Source organism: Xenopus laevis, chromosome 8S (genome assembly GCF_017654675.1).
Source record: "Xenopus laevis strain J_2021 chromosome 8S, Xenopus_laevis_v10.1, whole genome shotgun sequence".
NCBI classification, from domain to species: domain Eukaryota; kingdom Metazoa; phylum Chordata; class Amphibia; order Anura; family Pipidae; genus Xenopus; species Xenopus laevis.
The window spans coordinates 28,881,966-28,904,388 of NC_054386.1; the positions used below are offsets into that span (position 1 = coordinate 28,881,966).

The 22,423-nt window shown below is 44.6% G+C and overlaps 2 protein-coding genes across 3 annotated transcripts in view; both read right to left on the reverse strand.

The window, feature by feature from the left end:
* Positions 1-10,205, reverse strand: part of nacc2.S (NACC family member 2, BEN and BTB (POZ) domain containing S homeolog) — a 54,415-nt gene extending 44,210 nt beyond the window's left edge. Inside the window, exon 1 of the mRNA XM_018232569.2 lies at positions 9,981-10,205. The gene's annotated coding sequence lies outside the window, so the exon portion shown is untranslated. The remainder of the gene's footprint in view (positions 1-9,980) is intronic.
* Positions 10,206-18,773: 8,568 nt separating this feature from the next.
* On the reverse strand, positions 18,774-20,897 carry tmem250.S (chromosome unknown open reading frame, human C9orf69 S homeolog). 2 transcript variants are annotated; one of them, XM_018232572.2, is made up of 2 exons: positions 20,727-20,897; positions 18,774-19,419 (listed from the first exon to the last, which is right to left on the reverse strand). In XM_018232572.2, exon 2 carries the CDS (start codon positions 19,282-19,284, stop codon positions 18,865-18,867), a length of 420 nt encoding a protein of 139 aa, XP_018088061.1. In that variant the 5' UTR covers positions 19,285-19,419; positions 20,727-20,897; the 3' UTR covers positions 18,774-18,864. The 2 variants fall into 2 exon arrangements, with proteins under 2 accessions (XP_018088061.1, XP_018088060.1); XM_018232571.2 differs by having other exon boundaries at positions 18,774-19,512.
* Between the last annotated feature and the right edge of the window lie 1,526 nt (positions 20,898-22,423).

Genomic DNA, 22,423 nt, shown 5'->3' on the forward strand with positions numbered 1-22,423 from the left:
CGAAGAAGGAGTCGAGTTGCGCCAAAGTAGGAGCCAAGTTTTTTTTTTACTTGGGGGGGGGGGGGTTGGCTGGCCACCAGGGTTTTTTTTTACTTGTACCGGTCCCTGGCCACCAATATTTTTTTTTAACTTGTAAGGGGGCCAGGCCCCCAATCTTTTTTTTTTTTACTTGTAGGGGAGACCCACAAATTTTGATGGTGGCCCTGCCTTTAACACAACCACCCCCAACATCACTGTCCTGCCCCCTCAATGTCACCAGGCCTCCTCATGTTACTGCCCAGTTCCTACAAAAGAAAAGGCAACTTTAGATGTAAGTAGAGGCCACAGGGTATGACAGCAAAGTCATTTTAGGATTTTTTCTGTACCCCTTAACAGCTTTCCAGAGACACAACCCTAAAAGTGATGGGTTAGGTTGGCAATATTGATGTCATGCACGTTCATGGGGAGAGGGCCAATGGGTGCTCAGGCCACCCTCAGGAGAACATAGAGAGAAAATCTAAACACGTACCCCATGTATCTGGATAGAGAGTATCTAGGGCATTAATGGGAGCATTTTCCATTCTAGTCTAACCTCTCCAAAGAGACTAACAAGCAGGTCTCAGGATTTCATGCTTTCTCCACCAACTCCAGACATACTAGATACTAGAAGACCTGAAGGTGGACTCCACATGGAGGCAAATGCAACCTAAGCAACTGCCATTGTGGACTCATGCTAAACCCTGGAGGGCAAACCATGTATTCCCCAATATTCCCCTAATAGGAACGCTCTGTGCACAATTTCAACTGGGCAACTTGTGTACAACCTACACCCACCAACCGCTCCTCTGGAAAGTTCTCCTGTTGGGCTTGCATTTGAGCACAAGGTCCATGAATGCCACATGCTTCTGTTCATAAGCTTCACTTCACTAGAGAAAGTGCCCTAATTAATTACCGAACGTGCTGCCCAGCCCAGCCATACACTATTGGTATTTACTGGAGATGAGAGTTTGTATTGTTTATGAGTGATTTATAGTTAAGGGAAATGCAGTAAGAAGCAGTGAGGGTAATTATTTTGGAACACAAGTTAATGTTTATTGCAGCCTAAACCCCCTCACATTCCCCATTACCTGATCTGCCTCCCACTCCGGGCTCCCCCCTACCCAGGCTAACAGTATAACAAGTGATGGGGGCATATGGGCTGCAGTGCACCTCTGCAAGTCTCAGCCTTACCCCAAGAGCTTACATTTGCACAAAAAATTTACTCCACAGGACACTTCAGCTGTACATAAAGCCACCTTGAACTAGAAACTAAAAGCACTTCAGGCCACTCCTCTTTTTTAAGTATACTGTAACTAAACTGCCTCCTTATCCCTAGTCCCTGTGATTTTACAATCTTAGGTCTCTATCACATTTCCATCAGTTCCTGCCCCAGTGAGCTTACAATCTTAGGTCCTTATCACATTGCCATCAGTCCCTACCAGAGTGAGCTTACAATCTAAGGTCCCTATTACAGTCCCATTTGTCTCTGCACAAGTGAAACTTAAATCTAAGTTCCCTATCACATTCCCTTTGGTCATAGCCCCAGTGAAGTTTACAATCTAACGTCCCAATCACAGTCACGCTAGGGCCAGTTAATCTACCTGTATATTTGGGGTGTGTGCAAATTACTGCCTTTTATAAAAGGGGCTAAATGTTTCTTATTAAGCCCTTCATCCACAAATATAGAGAGTGCCAAGGGGCAGACTCAGTGCATTGAAGGCAGGGAGAAGAAAAATCCATTAGAAAAAGAAATCCTTTACTTTTGCCCATAAATACATCAAGGCATTGTGCCTGCTGACGAGACGTGCAGAAGAATGTGTCCTACACCAGAAACCACATTATTAATCATATTTCTGCAGTCTGAGAAAAAACATATGAATTTAATAACAAAACTTATATGTACAAAACATCGATGGTAAAGCAATAAGGGAACCGAGTCGATAACATGGGGCCACAGGAAAGGCCAGCACTCACCCACCGCTGAACATTTTGATCTGAGATTACATTACCTTTAATGCATTGCACACACAAACTTTCTCATTGCATTGATTTCCTTTGTACAGCTTAAAGGCAAAGTAATGCCAAAACTGGCACTTTGTCTGTATCAGAAGGAAGGCAATATGCTCTTAACTGCATTTAAAGATATTATCACACCATATTTCCTCTTTCTAAAAAACAGCAGCAGGGTGGCTGCTTACTGTATGCGCTAAGGGTCAAACCACCCTTGGCTTGGGGCCATACACAGGCCAATCTCCTACATGCTCCCGTCGATCATCTGCAATATCGGCTCAATGCATAAAAATTTGATGAAATATAAGAGACAAAGTACAGGCTGGATTCAATGGATCACTAGGTAGAAGCACATCTTCAGAGCACTATCCCATTTGAGGAGACCTTGGTGTGAGCTGCTTCTGTATGCAGTAGAATAGAGTCACGCAATAGAGTCATGCAGTAGAGTAGAGTGATGCAGTACAGTAGAGCCATACAGTAGAGTCATGCAGTAGAGTAGAGTAGAATAGAGTCACGCAGTAGAGTTGTACCAGACTTTCAGTTCAGAGATTTGGCTTCCCCTTTCAAGCAATTTTGGAAGCTGCCTTCATTTAACGCATGATTTGTTCATCTAGAAGGCTCTGTTATTCAGCCAGAGAAACACACTGCAGACAGATTAGGATGTAGAATTCTCAGAGCAAAACAGAAGGAAGGCCATGCAGCTGTGATGGGATGTGAGGGACGGATGCCTTTTGAGCCTCATCTGCAATGTTACTTTATTTGATCTTTTTCATGTGTGTGTGGACCATAATACCAAGCTCTCTTGAGGGTACTGGGGGGGGAGAAGAAGCAGACCCTGAAAGACTGTCACCCAACTGTAACATCATAGGTTCCATGGTTTGTGAAGACATTGTCACGTCCCAACTGTGATCTTCTTACCCTCCATCCACCCTTAGCCTGTGAGTTAAGACTTCCAGATCCTTATTTCTACCTGTCTGTCCACATCTCCTACAGACATGATCAACTCACCTGTACTTTTTGGGAGTCACCTTGATTTAAGTCCCCCTTACCTAGTCACTGCCATTGGATGGCACCAAAGCCTAGCTTAGCCTCTTCGTTTAAATGCATCACCCAAAATTCTCCAATATCTTAAACAGTGATGCAGGGAGCATGGCAGGGCCATGTTGGACTTGGTGACCATCTTTGACAAGATTTTTCCACCAGCAATGTTTGCAACCCTATCTGTCCACTCAAATCATATGAACCAATTTATTTTGTCCCCCGAAAGTGAAAAGGCTTCTGAAATAACCTCAGATACAAGGGACTTTCAGTGGATCTGAGTTATATAGGGGGCATGGCCAAGTAGCTCCTGAAAACCCACCTCAAAGGGTTAACTTTTCTGCAGCTACCTCCACTTTCTCTGCCAACTCTGCTATTATTTATTTTTAATACTCAGTATAAGATATAATGAACCAGTAATTATTTCTTTCATAACTTTTCTTCACCATTCTCAGTGATGAAATAAATGTTTTATTCTGTACATGGATCAATATAGATCCAACCTCAAGATCCAGATGGAAAAGCTGGGGCCTAAGAGTAAGTCTAGTCATTGAAACAATATAAAGTAAATGTTTAGTTAAAGATCAATCATTTACTTCCCCACCTGCATCCAGCGATGGGTCACCATATGATCAAAAGAGATGGGGAAAGCACTCACTAGGTTTTGGAGACCAACTGATTACAGCCTCATATCTATGGAACCATCACCCTGGCTCACCTCAGCAGCTACGGGAAAAACAGTACATGCATTATTCTAGCATATAATTCTAGCGTATGGCTGAGCTGTCCGAAAAACTGCATGCATTCAATATCCAACATCAAGAAATATAATAGAATTTAAACACGAGAAATGACAAGCAAGGCCGGTACAGAATTCCTGCTGTCCAAAGGCAGTAACCGAACTCCAGCCTCCAGCACAGACACACATATAGCAATACTGAACCCCCCTGTAACAATCGGTATCCCAAACCCAGAACTAACTCCAAGATTCTGGTCTTAGTCCACTCTTCTGCCTATAGCAGCTGCCTTATGCTTCGGATGAAGCCCTCCGCTACTCAGATGCCACCAGTTCAGAGGAACAGGCTGGGTCAAACTAAACAGCAAAGCAGTACCAATTCAAGTAGAAGGAGCAAGGTCGGGGTCACAAGCCAAGGTCGTACACTTGGAAGAATCAACGCAGATTCAAAACAGAATTAGAAGAATCGTCAAGCCTTGCATGGGTCAGTTCAGGCAGCAGGAATGGATAATCAGGAACAGGCAAGGGTCAAACACCAGAATACACAACAGGAGTAAGCACACAATACACCCAGAAACTTAGGAAGAACATTTACATTGGGCAATGTAATTGGCGCCTGCGCCTTTAAATATTTGAAACTCACGCAAATTGCGATGACGTTATCCACAACGCCACTTCAAAATAGGAAGCGAGCGGTGCGACTATCCTCTCACAACACACATAGCCACGCTCGAAGACGGACGCGACAGATGTCCCCACCGAGGGTGCAACTGATGTCCCCACTAGACCACCAGGGTGAGTTCTCACATTACCCCCCCTATAGTGGGGGCCACCGGACCCCTAGGTTTATCAGGAAACCTGGAATGAAACTGCTTCTTGAGATGGTCCTCGTGAACATCAAAGGTTGGAACCCAAGACCTCTCCTCAGGACCATATCCCTTACCTCTGGAAAGGCGAGAGTCAATCAACCTCTGAACTTCATATTTGGGCTGACCTTCCACAGAAACTGGAGGAGGAGTAGATTGTTGGACATTTCTGGCAGGTTTCAATAAACAGACGTAAAAAGAATTAGAAATCTTAAGGAAAATCTAACCTGACCTTGCTGAGATTGATAACCTTTAGAAATTAAATATGGACCAATACATTTCGGCCCTCATTTGGTAGAAGGGACCTTCAGTGGAATGTTCCTAGAAGACAGCCAAACCCTGTCTCTTTACACTCTTTATGGTGTATCAGATGCTCTTTTCTGAGCAGCTACTGCTGAAGATAGAGAGCTTTAAACCTTATGCCAAATTTTAGCGAGGTGATCAACAAAAGAATTGACAGCAGGCACCTCAGAGCCTTGACCTGAAAATGAGAAGGCTCTAGGATTGTAACCAAAAACATTAAAAACTGAGATTCTTCAGTAGATAATTGAGTAGCATTATTAAATGCAAACTCAGCCCAAGGAAGAAAATCCGCCCAGAGATATTGATTGCTAAAAACATAACACCTGAGGTATTGTTCCAAAGAATGATTTATCCTTTCTGTCTGACCGTTGGTCTGAGGATGGTATTCAGACGAGAAGGACAAATCAGTCCCCATGATAGAACAAAATGCCCTCCAAAACTTAGACACAAATTGAACCCCTCTGTCCTAAACGATATTCACTGGGGCCCCATGAAACTTAAATATATTAGATAGAAAGAGTTCAGCAAGACACTTGGCTGAGGGGAGGGTGGGAAGGGAAATAAAATGCAACATTTACTAAAACGATCCACTACCACCCAAATAACTCTGTGTTCCCTCAAGAGGGAGGCAATTCCACAATGAAATCCATACATATATGAGTCCATGGCTTTACAGGAACGGGGAGTGACTGCAGCAGCCCCTGGGGTAATGATCTGGAGGGTTTAGATGTTGGCATTCTAGAAATTTGCCAACATCTTGTCCCAAACTTGGCCACCACAGTGAACGAGACAAAAGGAAACAGTTTTTACCACGGCCTTGGTGACCAGCAAATTTAGAGTAATGAGTCTAGGTCAAAATAGCCTCGCGCAAACTTTCGGGAACAAAAAGCTTGCCAAAAGGCACATTGGGAGGAGAATTAACCTGTGCTTTAGACAAACAGGAAGACCAATCTGGGCTCAGGGCTGCCACAATCAACCCCTTAGGTACAATAGGAACAGGTTCAGATTCCTCTTTAGGACTGGAGAAGAAAATTCTAGAAAGGGCATCTGCTTTAGCATTCTTTTCTCCTGGCCTGTATGTTACAATAAACTTGAAGCAAGCAAAAAACAAATTATTGTGATCAGTAAGGACAGTAACCATGTGTTTAGCACCCTCTCTAGAAGATGTCTCCACTCCTCAAATGCCCATTTTATTGACAGCAATTCCATGTTGCCTATATCATAGTAAACCTCAGCAGGGGAGAACTTTCTAGAGAAAAAGGCGCAGGAATGGATTTTACCAGAAATAGGTTGTCGTTTCGATAATACCAAACCAGTTTAGATTTCGGAGGCATCCATCTCTACCAGGTAGGGGAGAGTTAAATCTGGATGCTGGAGAACTGAGGCAGAAGTAAACGACTCTTTCAAAAGATCAAAGACTTTTACAGCCTCTAAGGACCAAATACTGGGACCTGCCCCTTTCTTAGTGAGAGCAGTGATTGGAGCCACCAAAGTGGAAATTCTTTATAAACTGGCGGTAATAATTGCCAAACCCCAAAAATCTCTGGATAGCCTGTAATGAAAGGGGCTGTGCCCAGTCTAGGATAGCCTGAACCTTTGTTGGTTCCATTTCTAGGCCACTCTGAGAAATTATGTACCCAAGAATTTTTTTTTTTTCCAGTTTGGCATAAAACTGGTTGTGTCTCAGCCTACGCAACACCTCCTGCACATGAGCACGATGATCAGTTAAATTAGAAGAGAAGATGAGGATGTCATCTAAGTATACCACCACTCAGAAGATCATGGAAGAGATAGTTTACAAATTCTTGGAAGACGGCTGGGGCATTGCATAAACCGAAGAGCTTTACTAAGTACTCATAATGCCCATCCCGGGTATTGAAGCCCATCTTCCACTCGTCCCCTTCCCTTAGGGTAAGTTCACACTGGGAGATTCGGGGAGATTTAGTCGCCCGGCGACAAGTCGCCTCTTCTTTGGGGTGACTAATCTCCCTGAACTGCTTCCCCCTGTCTTCCGCCTGCTAAAATTAAAAATCACTTAAGGCATGGCACTCGCAGTGCTTAGTTTTCGGCAGTCCCTCGAAGTTGCCTCACGAGGAAACTTCGGGCAACTGTGTCAAGTGTCATGCCGCAGGCAATTTTTCTCCCCGAATCTCCCAGTGTGACCTTAACCTTTTACGAATCAAATTATAAGCACTCCTCAGCCCATGAATTGAGTCAAAAGCTTGTTATTCAAAGGCAGCCAAATCAAACAGGCCTTCCCTCTGAGCAGTGTTTGGCAAAACTCACTGCCCCACTCTGAAACCATTTTCTTCCCAAAGAGTTTCTCCCCACCCTTATCCAATGGATCATTTACAACTTTTACCACAGTTGCCATGGGCACCGTTTGGCACACTGGCATCAGTTTCACAGGGAAGCAAATATGTATTTTGGTGGCTTGGAGTATAGGAGAGAACTATACAAGTCTACGTTACACAGCAAACAAGATTAATCAGTGAAAACATTGTGAAAATATCAAGGTTATCTATGTGCAAACACCACAGTGACTGTAAAAATACAAGTATACAGAGAAGGAATGCTGGTAACACAATAAGCTATACCCTCATACTGTACTGTCTAATGGAATCAATATGGCACCTCCCTCCTCTCATATGTATAAATACAAATATACAGAGAAGGAATGTTCTGGACACACAATAAGCTATACCCTCATACTGTACTGTCTAAGGGAATCAATATGGCACTTCCTCTCATATGTATAAATACAAATATACAGAGAAGGAATGTTCTGGGCACACAATAAACTAAGGCCTCATGCATGCATTTAAGGAAATTCATTACAGGGTATATATGTTATCCATATGCAAACACCAGAGTGACTGTAAAAATACAAATATAAAGAGAAGGAATGCTCTGACACACAATAAGCTTTACCCTCATACTGTACTGTCTAAGGGAATCAATGTGGCACCTCATTCCTCCCATATGTATAAATACAAATATACAGAGAGGTAATGTTCTAGGCACACAATAAGCTATACCCTTATACTGTACTGTCTAAGGGAATCAATATGGTACCTCCTCCCATATGTTTAAACACAAATATACAGAGAAGGAATGTTCTGGGCACACCATAAGCTATACCATCATACTGTACGGTCTAAGGGAATCAATATGGCACCTCCTCCCATATTTAAAAACACAACTATATAGAGAAGGAATGCTCAGAGCAAACAAAAAGCTAAGGCCTCATACATGGATTTTAGGAAATGAATTCATTGCAGTGTATAGATTCCTTTTAGAGTTCTACATCATCTATAATACCTGCAGTGTTGGGGGGCTTATTACAGGACTCTTCGCAAACGTTAAACTGCGTCAGTAGGACGGCACAGAACCAATAGGCATTACAATGAAATTGTGTCCACTTGATGCTTCACCTTCACTTGCTGTTTAATATTTTAACTTCTGAAAAAGCTAAAACAATAAGACGGATCATCAATTACTCAATACACAAGATACCTGGTTGGCAGGCAGGCTGGCACACAGCTGCCCACAATGCAACTTAAATGCTTTTTAAAAGGGAAGGAGCACACGCAGGATTAATGAATCAGCATGTAATGGCGTCTACATTTAGAGTAATTGAAGGGAAGTGCATCTCACATAGAGAACACAAAGTACTTTCCTCAAGTTTTTTTATTTTTTGCCGGGGATAAGCAGCTCTCAATAATTCATATTGTACAACTGCAAATCTGATTTAAAGGTGACACTCGCTCTCACCACCAGGAGGGGCTGAAGGAAGCATCATTTGTTTTTGCCAAAATTTAAAAAAGCTAAATTTCAACATTATATATACACACCCACACCCACTCACTTAGTTAGAATTGATACTTCTACATTTTTCTGTATATTTGTATTTATACATATGGAAGGAGGTGCCATATTGATTCCCTTAGACAGTACAGTATGAAAGTATAGCTTATTGTGTGACCAGAACATTCCTTCTTTGAATATTTAATTTATACATAAGGGAGGAGAGAGGTACCATATTGATTCCCTTAGACAGTACAGTATGAGGGTATAGCTTATTGTGTGCCCAGAACATTCCTTCTCTGTATATTTGTATTTATACATGTGGGAGGAGGTGCCATATTGATTCCCTTAGACAGTACAGTATGAGGGTATAGCTTATTGTGTGCCCAGAACATTCCTTCTCTGTATATTTATTTTTATACATATGGGAGGGAGCTGATGATGGCACCAACTGCCTGAACCCTTTGTTGCTTAATTACTTTTCACTACACAAAAAGCAGATGGGGAACTAACTTTAAAAACTGTTACAAGACCACAGGGTGGCGCTATTGAACTCCATGTCCTGTGACACCTTGGCATGACATATGACAGCATGTGTATCTATGTAAAACCATTTAGAATTCTTACTCTGAGTTCCTCTTTCAAAAGGGTGTTACAGTCAAATTTCTTTCAAGGAGAACTGAACTCCCTTCATGAACCGAGACAAAATCAGCCTGCTCCTTTATATTGATTTCCCCTGTAAATATTCCCAGGACAGAGACAGGCAGAGCTAAGCAAGCTGTTTCAGGCTAACTGCTCCTATGGCTCCAAAGCAGGGAGTTGTAGTTTTGCTTGGCCAAAAGTTGATCTGTTTGTGTTGGGATAATGTCACCACACAGGAGGGCTGGGTAGCTTTTCAGGATTCAGTAATCTGCAGCTGTCCAGCTTTTGCTGAACTACAAATCCCAGCATCCTCTAGCATCCATAGCATACTGTGGCATGAGCAAGTCACTAACCAACTCCCTTCCATGGGGCTAAAATGTTTCCCTGCAAAGTTTCACTAGTTCCCGGCAGCCCACACAGTGGGAGGCTGGCAGTGCCCATATCTGTGCCCAGCACCCATCCCATTCACACTGTTATCCCTCCTGCGGGTAGCACCAAATCTGCTGCTGCCTCCAGCGTCTCACGTGCAAAGTGCTGCATCAGTAAAGTTGCCTACGTACCTGCACAGAGCACCTATTGAAATGGGCAGCCGGATGCCTTGTGTCCCTCCCAACCTGGCACCGGGTAGGCATAATCAGGCCTGCAGCAGGGGCACCCCGGGCAAATTCTGCTCCTGTGATCTTCTCCTTGTGTTTCAGCAGCAGGAAGTGACTCCAACTCACATGGACTTTCTCTGGCCTCACCCACCATGACAACAGAAATCTTAAAGGGACAGGCTTCCCAGTTCTGCCAGTGCCGGGGGGGGGGGGGGGGGGGGGTTTTGGCAGCCTGGAAAAGCAAATTAAAGGGACATTAACCCCTAATGATACAAATTGGTCTTATGTGAGAGACAAAGCTGTTTCATGCTCAGTTAGGAATGTAAACGTTTTATTTGCTCCCAGAAAAAAGTGTATATCGATTTTAAGAGAACTTGGGGGGGGGGGGGGAGGCGCAGTTTCCCTTGTAAATTTTATCCCTTGCCACTTACCCACCCCAATTCCTAAAACAGCCGTTTCCAAATAATGAATGGAAAATCAATTCCATTTCAATACAGTGGGGGTTTTTTTTTTAATCCAAAACTATGCATCATCTAAGTCTCCGCCCAGCACAGCAGACTGGGCGGGGCTTTGTTTAGACAACAGATTAAAGATGGCTGCATACAACAGAGCTAATAACAAACATATTGAAAGCAAAACTGTGGCTTCGGCTTAAAGAAACAATTTTTTAAATGTACAGGATAAAAATAAACTGGACGGCACATCCCATTGCTAATTTTCATTCTGTGGTATGACTTATCCTACAACCCAAGATGCACTTGGCTAGAGTCCTACGCGGAACCAATTTTTGAGACACAGACCTGACCCAACCCGCAGCCCGATAACCAGCCCACAACTGCCTTATCTGCAACCTGATCCGCAACCTGCCTACACCATTCAACAGGAAGTGCTGTTGCTGCAAACTGGAAGTGACATCATCAGAGATAAAAAAAGTTTTGTAAAATTTTAATATGAGTAAAATATAGACAATATAACATACAGTAAGCTAAGAAATATAGATGAGACCCACAAACCGCATCCGAAGACCCTACCCTCATTCCGCAGGGTACCTGCTTTTTTTGTGGGTAACTCGTGGGTACCCAACCCGCTGCAGGACTCATGCAAGGGGAATGAGCTATATCCACTAACAACATAAACACACACACAGCTACTTGGATATCAACAGCCAAGCCAATGAATGTTTTGTGACTCCTGGGAGATGCCATACATTCATTGCAAATATTTTATTCTTATCAATATGTATTTATAAAGCACAAACAGAAGGGAGTTTACATCAATAATATAAATTACATACCAAGTGTTTTAGGAGGGAAATGTTAGTCAGGGCAGGGATTGAGAACCTTGTACGCAACTGCCATAATCCTGAAAAGTTTATAGTTAGTTTCTGTTTATATTAAAGGGGAATACAAGTTGATTGTGTAGTTTTAAAGGGAGAAAACATAAATAACAGTCTCAGATTAAATTATTTATAAATCTCGGCCATAAAGCAGGGCAGGACTGCTGCTTTCAATGGGGGTCAGATAGGATCTGTGCAGTAACTGGGACAGAAAGATCTGTTATACAGATAGCTAGAATCTCAGCTGTCATAAAGCAGGGCAGGACTGCTGCTTCCAATTGGAATCAGACTGAGTATCTAAGCAGTTGCCCAGGGGTCATTAGCTTAGAAACCATAAATAAAACAGTTCCCTAAAATTTAGCCCAAAAGCTAAAGTTAAACTCCAGCCCCTAAACTGCTTGGGGGTAAGTTGTTATGGTTATAAAGTATGAAACATTAATGTGGGGGCACAGAGAGCTAATGGAGGGGTTTGTGTGCTCTTCAATCTACTCTCAGTGCTGTGGGGAGGAGAGGGAATCACAGTGGCTGGAAGACATTGTTCCTTTAATCATTAGATCCTCAGTAGCCTGCGGCAAAATTGGATCCTATCTCGCAGCATCCTCAGAGATGGTTTGTTTTGCCTGACATGCATTATCTTGACAGTTTGGACTCCATCGCATCTTGGAACTGGCGTTTCGGGAACACAGGCTCAAGGTTTTAAAACAGACATCGAAATTTCCGCAGTGTGTCAGGTCACAGGGAAAGAGGGAAATTGCTGCCTGCAATGAAATAGGAGCCGGTACTGCTGCTTCGCCTCGATCCATCTGCTGCCAACACGGCGCTCAAGATGGTGTTTGTTGCTTGGGAAGACTCAGACATCTGTTACTGTAGAGCACTTGCTGCCAGAGATGCTACATGGCATCTCCAGATTCCCAGGGAAGGGCAAACCAAAGGGGATCTCCTCCCAAAAAGCAGATTTTTGCCCAATTCAATTCAGGTTCTGAGTCATTTGTGATATATAATTGCTATTGAAAGCACTGTCTGCCTGTCCTTTAATCATCACTGGTTCTGACTCTTGAAACAATGTAGCAGAAGTCAGTTTAATTAGCAAGCAAATGTCTATTGAAAACTTGTCTGTTTCTGACATGCCCTTTAATACAATTAAAGCCCTAGAGCTTCTAACTGTCACCAGAATGCCAGAAATTTGCCCTTGGGACATTCCCTTTAAATTAGGGATGCACCGAATCCACTATTTTGGATTTGGCTGAATTCAGTTTATAAAACTTGTCCAAATACCGAACCAATTCCAAGCCCTAATTTGCATATGCAAATTAGAAAAAAGGGAGGGTTAGAGAGAACTGCATAGTTACAAACTGTTTAACTTCCTTGTTTGCGCAAAGAAAAGTCACATGTGTTTCAGTTCGGCCAGGAATTTGGATCAGTTGAATCTGGATCCTGTTGAAGAAGTGGGAATCCTGATCATTTGCCCAGAGTGCCCCAAGGCCGAGCCATTTGCACCTCCCCTCCTTATTCATTTATACCCCCTCTTTAGTGAAACTTCAGTATTTTTCGACCCAACCTGAATCCAGCCCGACACACTTGCAGTGTTGGACTGGCCCACCAGGATACCAGGAAAACTCTCGGTGGGCCCAGGTTTCAGTGGGCCTTCATTCTGCCAAATATTTGTCCTATTTCATGGCCATTTCCTATTTCTATGAGAACAGAGAGGCTAAATAGATGGAATAATAGATTATAGTAGTATGTTAAGAAAACAGAATAGGCAAATAGAGGTTTAGTGAGAAGAGGAAAAATAAAAGCACAAGTAGGCCCCTGGCCTAATTTTCTTTGGTGGGCCCCTGGTGTCCCAGTCCAGCACTGCACACTAGAATAAGTAATATACCGATGCTCTGCTTAATGTCACCAGGGAAGGCATGTACTGGGGTATATATAACTGTCCTGCCAAACTGGGCCCCCTCGGACTCACCCAAGAGGTACTTGTGTCCGTGGAGTTTCAGTGCGGACTGCACTTTGCACATTGGGCAGAATACAGCCCCAGGTGCAGAGAGCAAATTGTCATTACATTTGGGGGCATCTCATGCAGGCCCAGTTCGACCCTGTATTGATAGGAGGGCACAGCTCAAATCTGGGAGCACTAGGACCTTTGCACATTGGGCAGAATATGGCCCCAGGTGCAGAGAGCAGATTGCTGTTTAATTTGGGGGCATCTCCCACTGGCCCTGCCCTGCCCAACCCAGTATTGATAGGAGAGCACAGCTCAAATCTGGGAGCACTTGGACCTTCACACGCCCACTACTGGGCGAAATGATGACAGTGCTCCGTGCCTGTTATCTGCCCTTTGCCCACTGCTTTTGTGCCTTCGACTGCACTATGGAAGTAGTTGGTTGTGTAAATGTTGCAGTGGGGGGGGGGGGGTGCTCCGGAAACCAAGGTTAATTTGAGAGGATAAGCACCGTCCAGAATGCATTTGTTCCAACACACAGCCCGGCTTGCAGGGGAGATGGCGATGCCAGGCGTCAATTTCAGAGGATGGGAATCTAATATTCTTCCTGGAATTAATGGGTTTGCAGGGTAAGTTTCTGGCAGCCAATGCCAGAAGCAGTCGGCCCCACCCAAGCACCAATTTTGCCCACTCGCTTCTCTCTCCTTTCAAGGCAACAATTAAAGAAATCAAAACTTCTCTCAACAACACCGCCGCCGGGGTGGTTAAACGGCAATAGACAGAGGAATAACACAGCCCTTAACATCCTGCTTTCAACTTTGATTACCAGCAAAAATGTTATAAAACTTTACGAGGAGCAATTTGTCACCCCGCGCAGGAATATTATGAAGCTGTTCCACGCACCCCTGAGGGAGTGAAATGGGAGAAAGGCGGCCGGGGCTGCGCAATCCTCCACCGCTAACGCTTTAAAGAGGTTCCCATTAACATTACAGGGCACTGCTAAATATTCATGGCATTTAAATGCTCTCTGATGTGCGCATAGAAATGAGGATTAGAAGCCGTATATCATGGGATATGGAAATAGTAAGGGGGGTCGGGATACACAGGTGCTCATATTAAATAGAGGGAATCTTAATTCTTTTACCCTGTGCTCAGGAACTCAAGGGGTGTTCTAATCTCTATTACATAGGATGACATGATTCACTAAAGAACAGATTGATTATAATTCATGTGGTAAATTCAAATTGGATTTTTGGTAAAAACTCACAAATTCGAGCTGGGAATAATCGAAACTCAAATTCGAGATTCATCATACCTTGACCCTGTGAACAACTCGAATTTGACTATTCACCACCTAAAAACATCCACGTAGAAATCAAAGGCAGAGGTCCAGTGACCCATTTGAAGATGTTAATAGCCTTCCTGACATTCAAGTTTTTTTCGGAGAAAGAAACTCGATTCGAGTTTAGTCTAATTCTATTTGAATTTAATTTGAGTTTTCGGGTTGGTAATATTCGATCAAGATTTAGACGTTTGCGTTTTTTCTTGAATAAGATACTATTCGAGTTTCGAGATCATTTGAGGTTAAACAAAATTCAACTTTTGATAAATCAGCCCCTTAGTCTATTGTGTGTCCACTAACACATTGCCTGCATGGAAACAATGAATAAATGAACAAATCACATTGCTGCTATGCATTTCTCCCAGATAGCATTGGACTGGGACTGCTGAGCCCCTGCCACCTACGCCCTATCACCTTACTGAGCCCCCCCAACAACTGCCCTTTCACTCTTCTTGGCTGCCCGTCACCCTACTGGGCCCACTACTGTCTGTCTTGTACACCTGTTGGCCTGGGCCCCTGCAGCCTCCTACTGTGGAACCGAGAATATTTTTCCTTTGGAAGGCAATGGAAAGGTTAAAGGAGCAAATGTTTCCATCTTTACTTTTTTTTGCAGGAGACTGAGAGGAGCAAAGAGCATGGGGAGCCACATGCAAGTGGTTAAGGTAATGCTTTCAATCTATCCATTTTCTGCAGTGATCATACTGACATATCTGGGATTAATGTGTTTATTGTCTATTTTCTGCAGTAATTTTACTGACTTGTCTGGGGTTAATATGCTCATTGTTCATTTCTATCTGGCATATCTGGGGTTAATATGCTCATTGGCTAATTCTTACTAGCATATGGCGAGTGTAGGGCTTGATTCAAGCTGCACAGAATAAGTACGACCCCAAAAGAATGACTTGGCTGAACACTAGATAAACATTCCATCCGATGGATTTCACTGTTACGCACAGAGCCCTGTGGACTTGCCGCTTATGTGATGACATCATCCCTGGGACCCGAGCTTTGTTTTCTTTTTTAATGAATATTCCTTCAGCATTTCAGTCAAATGCACCCATTAATATTCTGCCGGAGAACAACGCACACACAGACATAATGAATGGGCTGGAGAAATGGATCTCGTAGATGATATTACCTTCCCCTCGTGCAAATATATTCAGATCCAGCCTGATAACGACAAACAAAGAGATGACAGGGATGGACACGTTACTGCGCTCTGCATGGAATTTTACTCTTTTAGTCAGCTGGGAGGATCGTAAAGGAATACACACACATCATTATTCCTTATTTTGCTCTTAAAGTTAAGGTGGCCATACAGGGGCCGATAAAAGCTGCCGACAGACCGTGTCGGCAGCTTATTGGCCCGTGTATGGGGCCCCCCGACGGGCTTCACCGATTGAGATCTGGCCGAAAGTCGGCCAGATCTCAATCGAATGGGACAAAAAATCCCGTTGGATCGCGGCCGCATCTATTCGTTGATGCGGTCCCGCGATGTGACCGCCCATTTAGGCATCGTTAGGATCCAATCGTTGGACCCTAGGGCCCACGATCGGATCAGCCCGATATCGGAGGGAGATCCGCTCGTTTGGCGACATTGCCAAACGAGCGGATCTCTCAGTGTATGGGTACCTTTAGTGCTGGGGGGATTCGGTTACTATAGTCTGCTTTCATAAAAGGACGTATTGTTCTTTCCCCTTGTCTTGCTAAGCTTTCTTATCTGAGCCACTTTTAACCCTGCCATAGAACCATAAAGCAGGGCAGGAATATTCTTGATCTAAGGGAAATAATATGGCAGCTCCTACCCATATGTATAAATACAAATATACAGACAAGTAATGTTCTGAGCACACAATAAGATATACCCTCATAGCGTACTGTCTAAGGGAATCAATATGGCACATCCTCCCATGTGTATAAATACAAATATACAGAGAAGGAATGTTCTGAGCACACAATAAGCTATACACTCATACTGTACTGTCTAAGGTAAACAATATGGAACCTCCTCCCATATGTATAAATACAAATATACAGAGAAGGAATGTTCTGGGCATACAATAAGCTATACCCTCATACTGTACTGTCTAAGGGAATAAATATGGCTCCTCCCTCCTCCCATATGTATAAATACAAATTTACAGAGAAGGAGTGCTCTGGGCACACAATAAGGTATACCCTCATGCTGTTCTTTCTATATAGAAACTGAAAAACCATGGCTAATTCCCCCTGTAAAGCTACAGTAGAAATGAATATGGGGGAGGCTCATTAGCAGGCAGCACTCACACTAAGGAAAGTTTCCTTGGCTTTTGTCTGTACAGGGAAGGGGAGGAGGGAGGCACAAACAAAGCTTCATCTGTTAAAGAAGTGGAAATCACACAATGTTGCTATGTCAACAGTCCGAAAATAATGTCAGCAAACAAAAGCCGGAGTTATACAGCATCAAGGCATCTGAGCCGCAGGATTGTTGTCACAAACGTTCCGGAATCTGCTTTTTGTCTCCTTATCGGAACATTGGGAGCATTGCACTGTCTGGGGGACCAGGCGGTTATAGAGTGCAGCAGTGCATTTAATCCTTATTATGAGGGTTGTGATCAGTGTTTCCTCATGTTCATGCAGGGCACAGTATAAAGCAGCCCCGCTCACACTCCATAAACTGCCATATTCTTAGTTTTACCTTCACTCATTCAGTTATACCATGTGATACATACTCATAGAATGAAGTGGGAGGGGTCTGTAATGTAGTTTATTTGGGCTGTGACCCTAATATAGAAGCTTCTAATGGAACAGGAGTCATTTAATAGTCTCATCCCTACTGCTGGTGGTGTCAGACACAGATAAGGAACATTATTATAAGGTTAAAAGCTGCCTTTTAGCATTTGGGCCTTGGGTTTGATTCCCAGCAGGCCAGATCTTTGTGAGTTTGTCTGTGACAGGAAATTAGACTGTCAGCTCCAATGGATCAGGGATTAGAAGAAAGTGGGCACAGGCCAGACTGGGCCGTCGGGCACGAAGAGTTCCTAACTGAATCACAAATAAACCAACTCATACATTTCTCCAAGCAGAATCGAACCCTCCACAACAGGGCATCCCAGCAAAGTCTTACTCCTTGTGATTTCCCCAGAGTGAGAAGACGTTTTATTCAGTGCATTGGAACTATGCCGAGTCCAGACTGCACAGTCACCTGTCTGCTAATGTACCATGTGTGCCCAACTTGTGCCCCCAACCGTTGCTGAAATGTCACTGCAAGCATCAGCTTTAGCGTGTGGTATTGTGATGTGTGCTTATTACATATGTGTGCCCTCAGTACAGCCGGGTGTACCAGTCAGCACTGCCTATTAGCAATCTGCCCTTTAGCAGATTGGCTTAAAGGTGGCCATGGACACACCATTATTATTCGTACGAAAGATCTTTCATATAATAATCGGTGCATGTGGGGTGGGAGACGAGGTGAACGATATTGGTAAAAAGCCTGGGATATCAGTCGTCTCATTGATCGGGCAAGACTGAAAATTTTTATGGGGCACCTTTGAAGGTTACCCAACATCGTAACGTTAATGCTGAATCATCAGATAGAGCTAAAGAATTATTTTTGTTTTTACCTGCATATGTGACAAGTGACAATTCCACTCTTAACGTTAGTAGAGTGGATGATATTTCATACAACCAATGGGCGTGGGAAAGTTTATAATTGTAGTGTGTATGGCCACCATAACTCTCTACATTCCAACTGCAATGCCCTTATATCTCCAATGTTAGTTTATGGTCATAATGATGAGAACCCACTGCCAAACTGGGTTATTTCAACCAAATTGCCTGAGCATGTATGGCAAGATGGGGACACCGGTCTGGCAGATAATCTTGCCACTCTGCTGTATCGAGAATGATCTTTTCCCTTAAGAAAATTTCTGTTGTTCGGCCAAGAGAAGGGTCTTCAAACAGTAGAGTGTTGGCTCGGGTTGGGTATCCCAGTTAGGGGGTTTTACCCTAACTGGGTAGGCAGACTATGAGTGCAAGCATGCATAGACCAATCATACCCACGCACTAAAATTACATTATTTTTATTGAAATCCATTTAATCAGATAGAAACACCAAAAGGGTAAAACTAAAAGCACTCGGAATGAACAGGAGACCGGAAACCATGTGACGTGCGTTTATTAAAAACCCAGGCGTCTCTGGCAGGGAAAAATAGGAGAAAGGCAACAGAAGCCATGTGCTGCATGCACCTATTCACATATCCACAAACACCATGAAGCACCAGCCCAGCCCGCCGACGAGCAGCATGGTCACGTGAATCCCATAAATAAGCAATTCGTTCAGCAGGCTAAAGTCGACCCTCCTCCGTCCGAGCAGCAGCAGAATGATGGATAGTTTGTACTGGAGGCGCAGGAATATTCGGATACCCAGATACTGAAGGCAAAAGAGGAGGGACAGCGCCACCCAGAGGATGGACGTGAAAAGGCTGCAGCTGAAATAGAGCAGGAAGCGGATGAATCCGTACATCCATCGGGATTTCAGGTAGATGTCGAAGTTGTTGTATTTGGTGCGCACCAGATGTGCGGTTCTGACCGGTCCACAGGCGGAATGCAAGCAGGTAGTGTGGGGTCCGTGGAATGACCGAACACGACGGGGAATTGGGATAACAGGCATCAGGGATTCCACTGTCTGCAGGGTGGCAGGGGTGGACGCACCTGGATCATACCATCAGATGGCTGGCCAGCTGGAATGGAACCAAAAGTGTGTGTATCCCTGAGCTGATAGTCGACAGTTGGAGGTGGCACTCAGCTGCAAAATAAAATGCCTACTGTGAGAGATTGGTATCCAAGTCAGTGCACCAATCATGGCACCAGTGTTGCTCCAGTCAAGAGGAGAATTCACCTGGAAAGTAAAAGTGAGCTTGAGATCAAATGCCCCTAAATGCCATACACCAGCACTAGGTATTGGTGGAAGATGAATCTACTTGTTCTGAGACATGGGGTTTGAGAATCAGCAACTGGGATGTAAGGGGCTGTTTATTCCACTATATATCATATACTACATATTAACTTGCAATAGCTTTATAATGTCCACTTTCTTTTATATAAACAGACAGAGACCCTGGCTAGGGGGTTTGTGTGGGTCGCAGCACAGCCAACAATTACCCACGCTCCCTTCTTCCATTACTGACCTCACATACAGCGTCTTACAGGAATGCCATTGCGCTTTCATTGTGCAAAAAAAAAAAAACAGTATTCAGGAGGAGTTGCCATTTAATAAAGTACTAGAAGCTAAGGGTGTCCTTTCCCTCGGTCAGAGTCTCTGGATAGTGGAGCAAACGCCAGACGCACTTCACGTTCTGAATTTAATCCGTATTATACAAAGTCTATGGAACCCACACACACATATGACCTAAGCCAAGTGCAGCCCTTAGTCAGCTTTATGGATTTAGCTGATAATAGTTTTATTCTCTAATAAACAGCCTCCGGGACATCTACACACATAAAGGTGCCTTATGTGATTGGAAGAGCACGACTATAAGCAGGAGACAGGACAGATCTGTGGGAAGCTGCGATCAATGTGGCTTTTTTCATTCCCATCAGTGCAATTAATGCTCAGCAGCCTGGAAACACTCAATGTCTGGCACTCTGGCCAAGTCTCCATACGTATGTGTGCATACCTCCCAACATTTTGGAAGTAAAAAGAGGGACAAAAAAAAACTTTTCGCATGTAGCGCAGTGATATTTTGGACCACGCCCATTTCTGTGGCCACACCCCTAATTACCATGTTCATTTTACAAAATTTGGCAGGTTATGAAAGTTAATAGGGGCTTTCCAGTACAAATGAGGGACTGCGGGTTGAGCTGTCAAAAGAGGGACTGTCCCTCCGAAAAAGGGACAGTTGGGAGATATGTATGTATATATATATATATGTATGTATGTATGTATGTATCAGCCCCCCATGCCTCTCCACTGATGGAACCTTCTCCCATTATCCCCCAGGCACATGCTCCCCCCCCCCCCCAGCCCATGGTCAAAATGAAAGCCCATATGGTAAATCCCAGCCTCCTGCACATTATGAGCCAAGCGGATCTGTCACATCGCACAACACTTACATGCAATTATCTCCTCGCCGCTCCCCCGCTGCCAGAGCCCTGAAGGCCCTCGCCCCTCCATCTCCTCGGACTCTCAGCAGCATCAGCCGGTCTCACAACCCCTCCAGGAGTCAAACCAGCCGGTCCACTGCTCCCTCACTTCCTACTTCCGGGTATCAACTCTCGTGCTCTCTGGAGATCTCGTGCTGTTCCCTTAGTTACCAGGGAAGAAATCGCGTTGCCAAGGCGACCGTTCCTGGTACTAAAGCTCGCGCAGCATCAGTCCTCAGTCTGTTCTGTTTTCGGCGAGTGGCACTTACTGTTCTGCTCACTGGGGACCAGGCAATAAAGGCACTGGCACTTACCCCCCTCATAGGCACCAGGGGCTGGCACTTACCTTCCTCCATAGAAGAACTCACGCTGCAGCACTCGGAAATGGTGGAAATCTGTGTTTATTTGTGCCAAAGACTAGACAGCGTTTCGGGCTTCTGCCCTTTCTCAAGCCTCTCAAAGCGTCACTTACCCCCCTTCTAGGCACCAGCAGGCCAGGATTTTGGGAAAGGCCTCCAAGACCCAGGCCTAGGGCAGCAGGATTTTAAGGGGTGGCATAATGCCCAACCACACCCACATTGGTTCAGAAACAGGAGATACAATAGTTTTTTAAACTTCCAGTGCACCAATCCCCATTGCTCCAAAAATGTGTGTGAATAAAGGGGAGGAAACGGGGTGACGAATGACAACAGGCCTAGGGTCGCTTGCTATGTAAATCTGGCCCTGGGCACCAGGCACTTACCCCCCTCCTATGCATTGGGCACATTGGGCCCCTTCTAAGCCCCAGGCCCTGGCAATTACCTCCCTCCTAAGCACCGGGCATTGGTACTTACTCCCCTCCTAGGCACTGGCACATAACCCCCTCTTAAGCACTGGCACTTACCCCCCTCCTGGGCACTGGCACTTACCCCCCCCCCCTCCTAAGCACCTGGCACTGGCACATACCCCCCCTCCTAAGCACCGGGCACTGGTACACACCCCCCTCCTAGACTCTGGCACTTACCCCCCCTCCTAAGCACCGGGCACTGGTACAGACCCCCCTCCTAGACACTGGCACTTACCCCCTCTCCTAAGCACCGGGCACTGGTACACACCCCCCTCCTAGGCACTGGCACTTACCCCCCTCCTAAGCACCGGGCACTGGTACACACCCTCCTCCTAAGCACCGGGCACTGCTACATACCCCCTCCTAGGCACTGGCACACACCCCCCTCCTGGGCACTGGCACTTACCCCCCCTCCTAAGCACCGGGCACTGGGAGTGGTTGCCAAGTGATGTGTTCATCTTCACATCCTGTAAGATGAAATCCAATAGTAATTTGCAGCACTCCCAAATTGTAATAAAACCGCCTTTATTGCACTTTACATCTGGCACAGCAACGTTTCGGGCCTACCAGCTTGAAAAAGTACTGGTAGGTCAGAAACGTTTCCCGTGCCAGATGTAAAGTGCAATAAAGGCGGTTTTATTACAATTTGGGAGTGCTGCAAATTACTATTGGATTTGATTATTGGAATCTCTCACAAGTATAAATTACAAAGGTCTTATACGAAATCCTGAGCAGCATCTCATGACACTGTTGCTTCCTACTCCGAGCAGCAGCATGGGTTACTTTCAGACCAGCTGCACAGTTTCAGAATGGGCATCCCAATAAACTGCTGGACATAAAT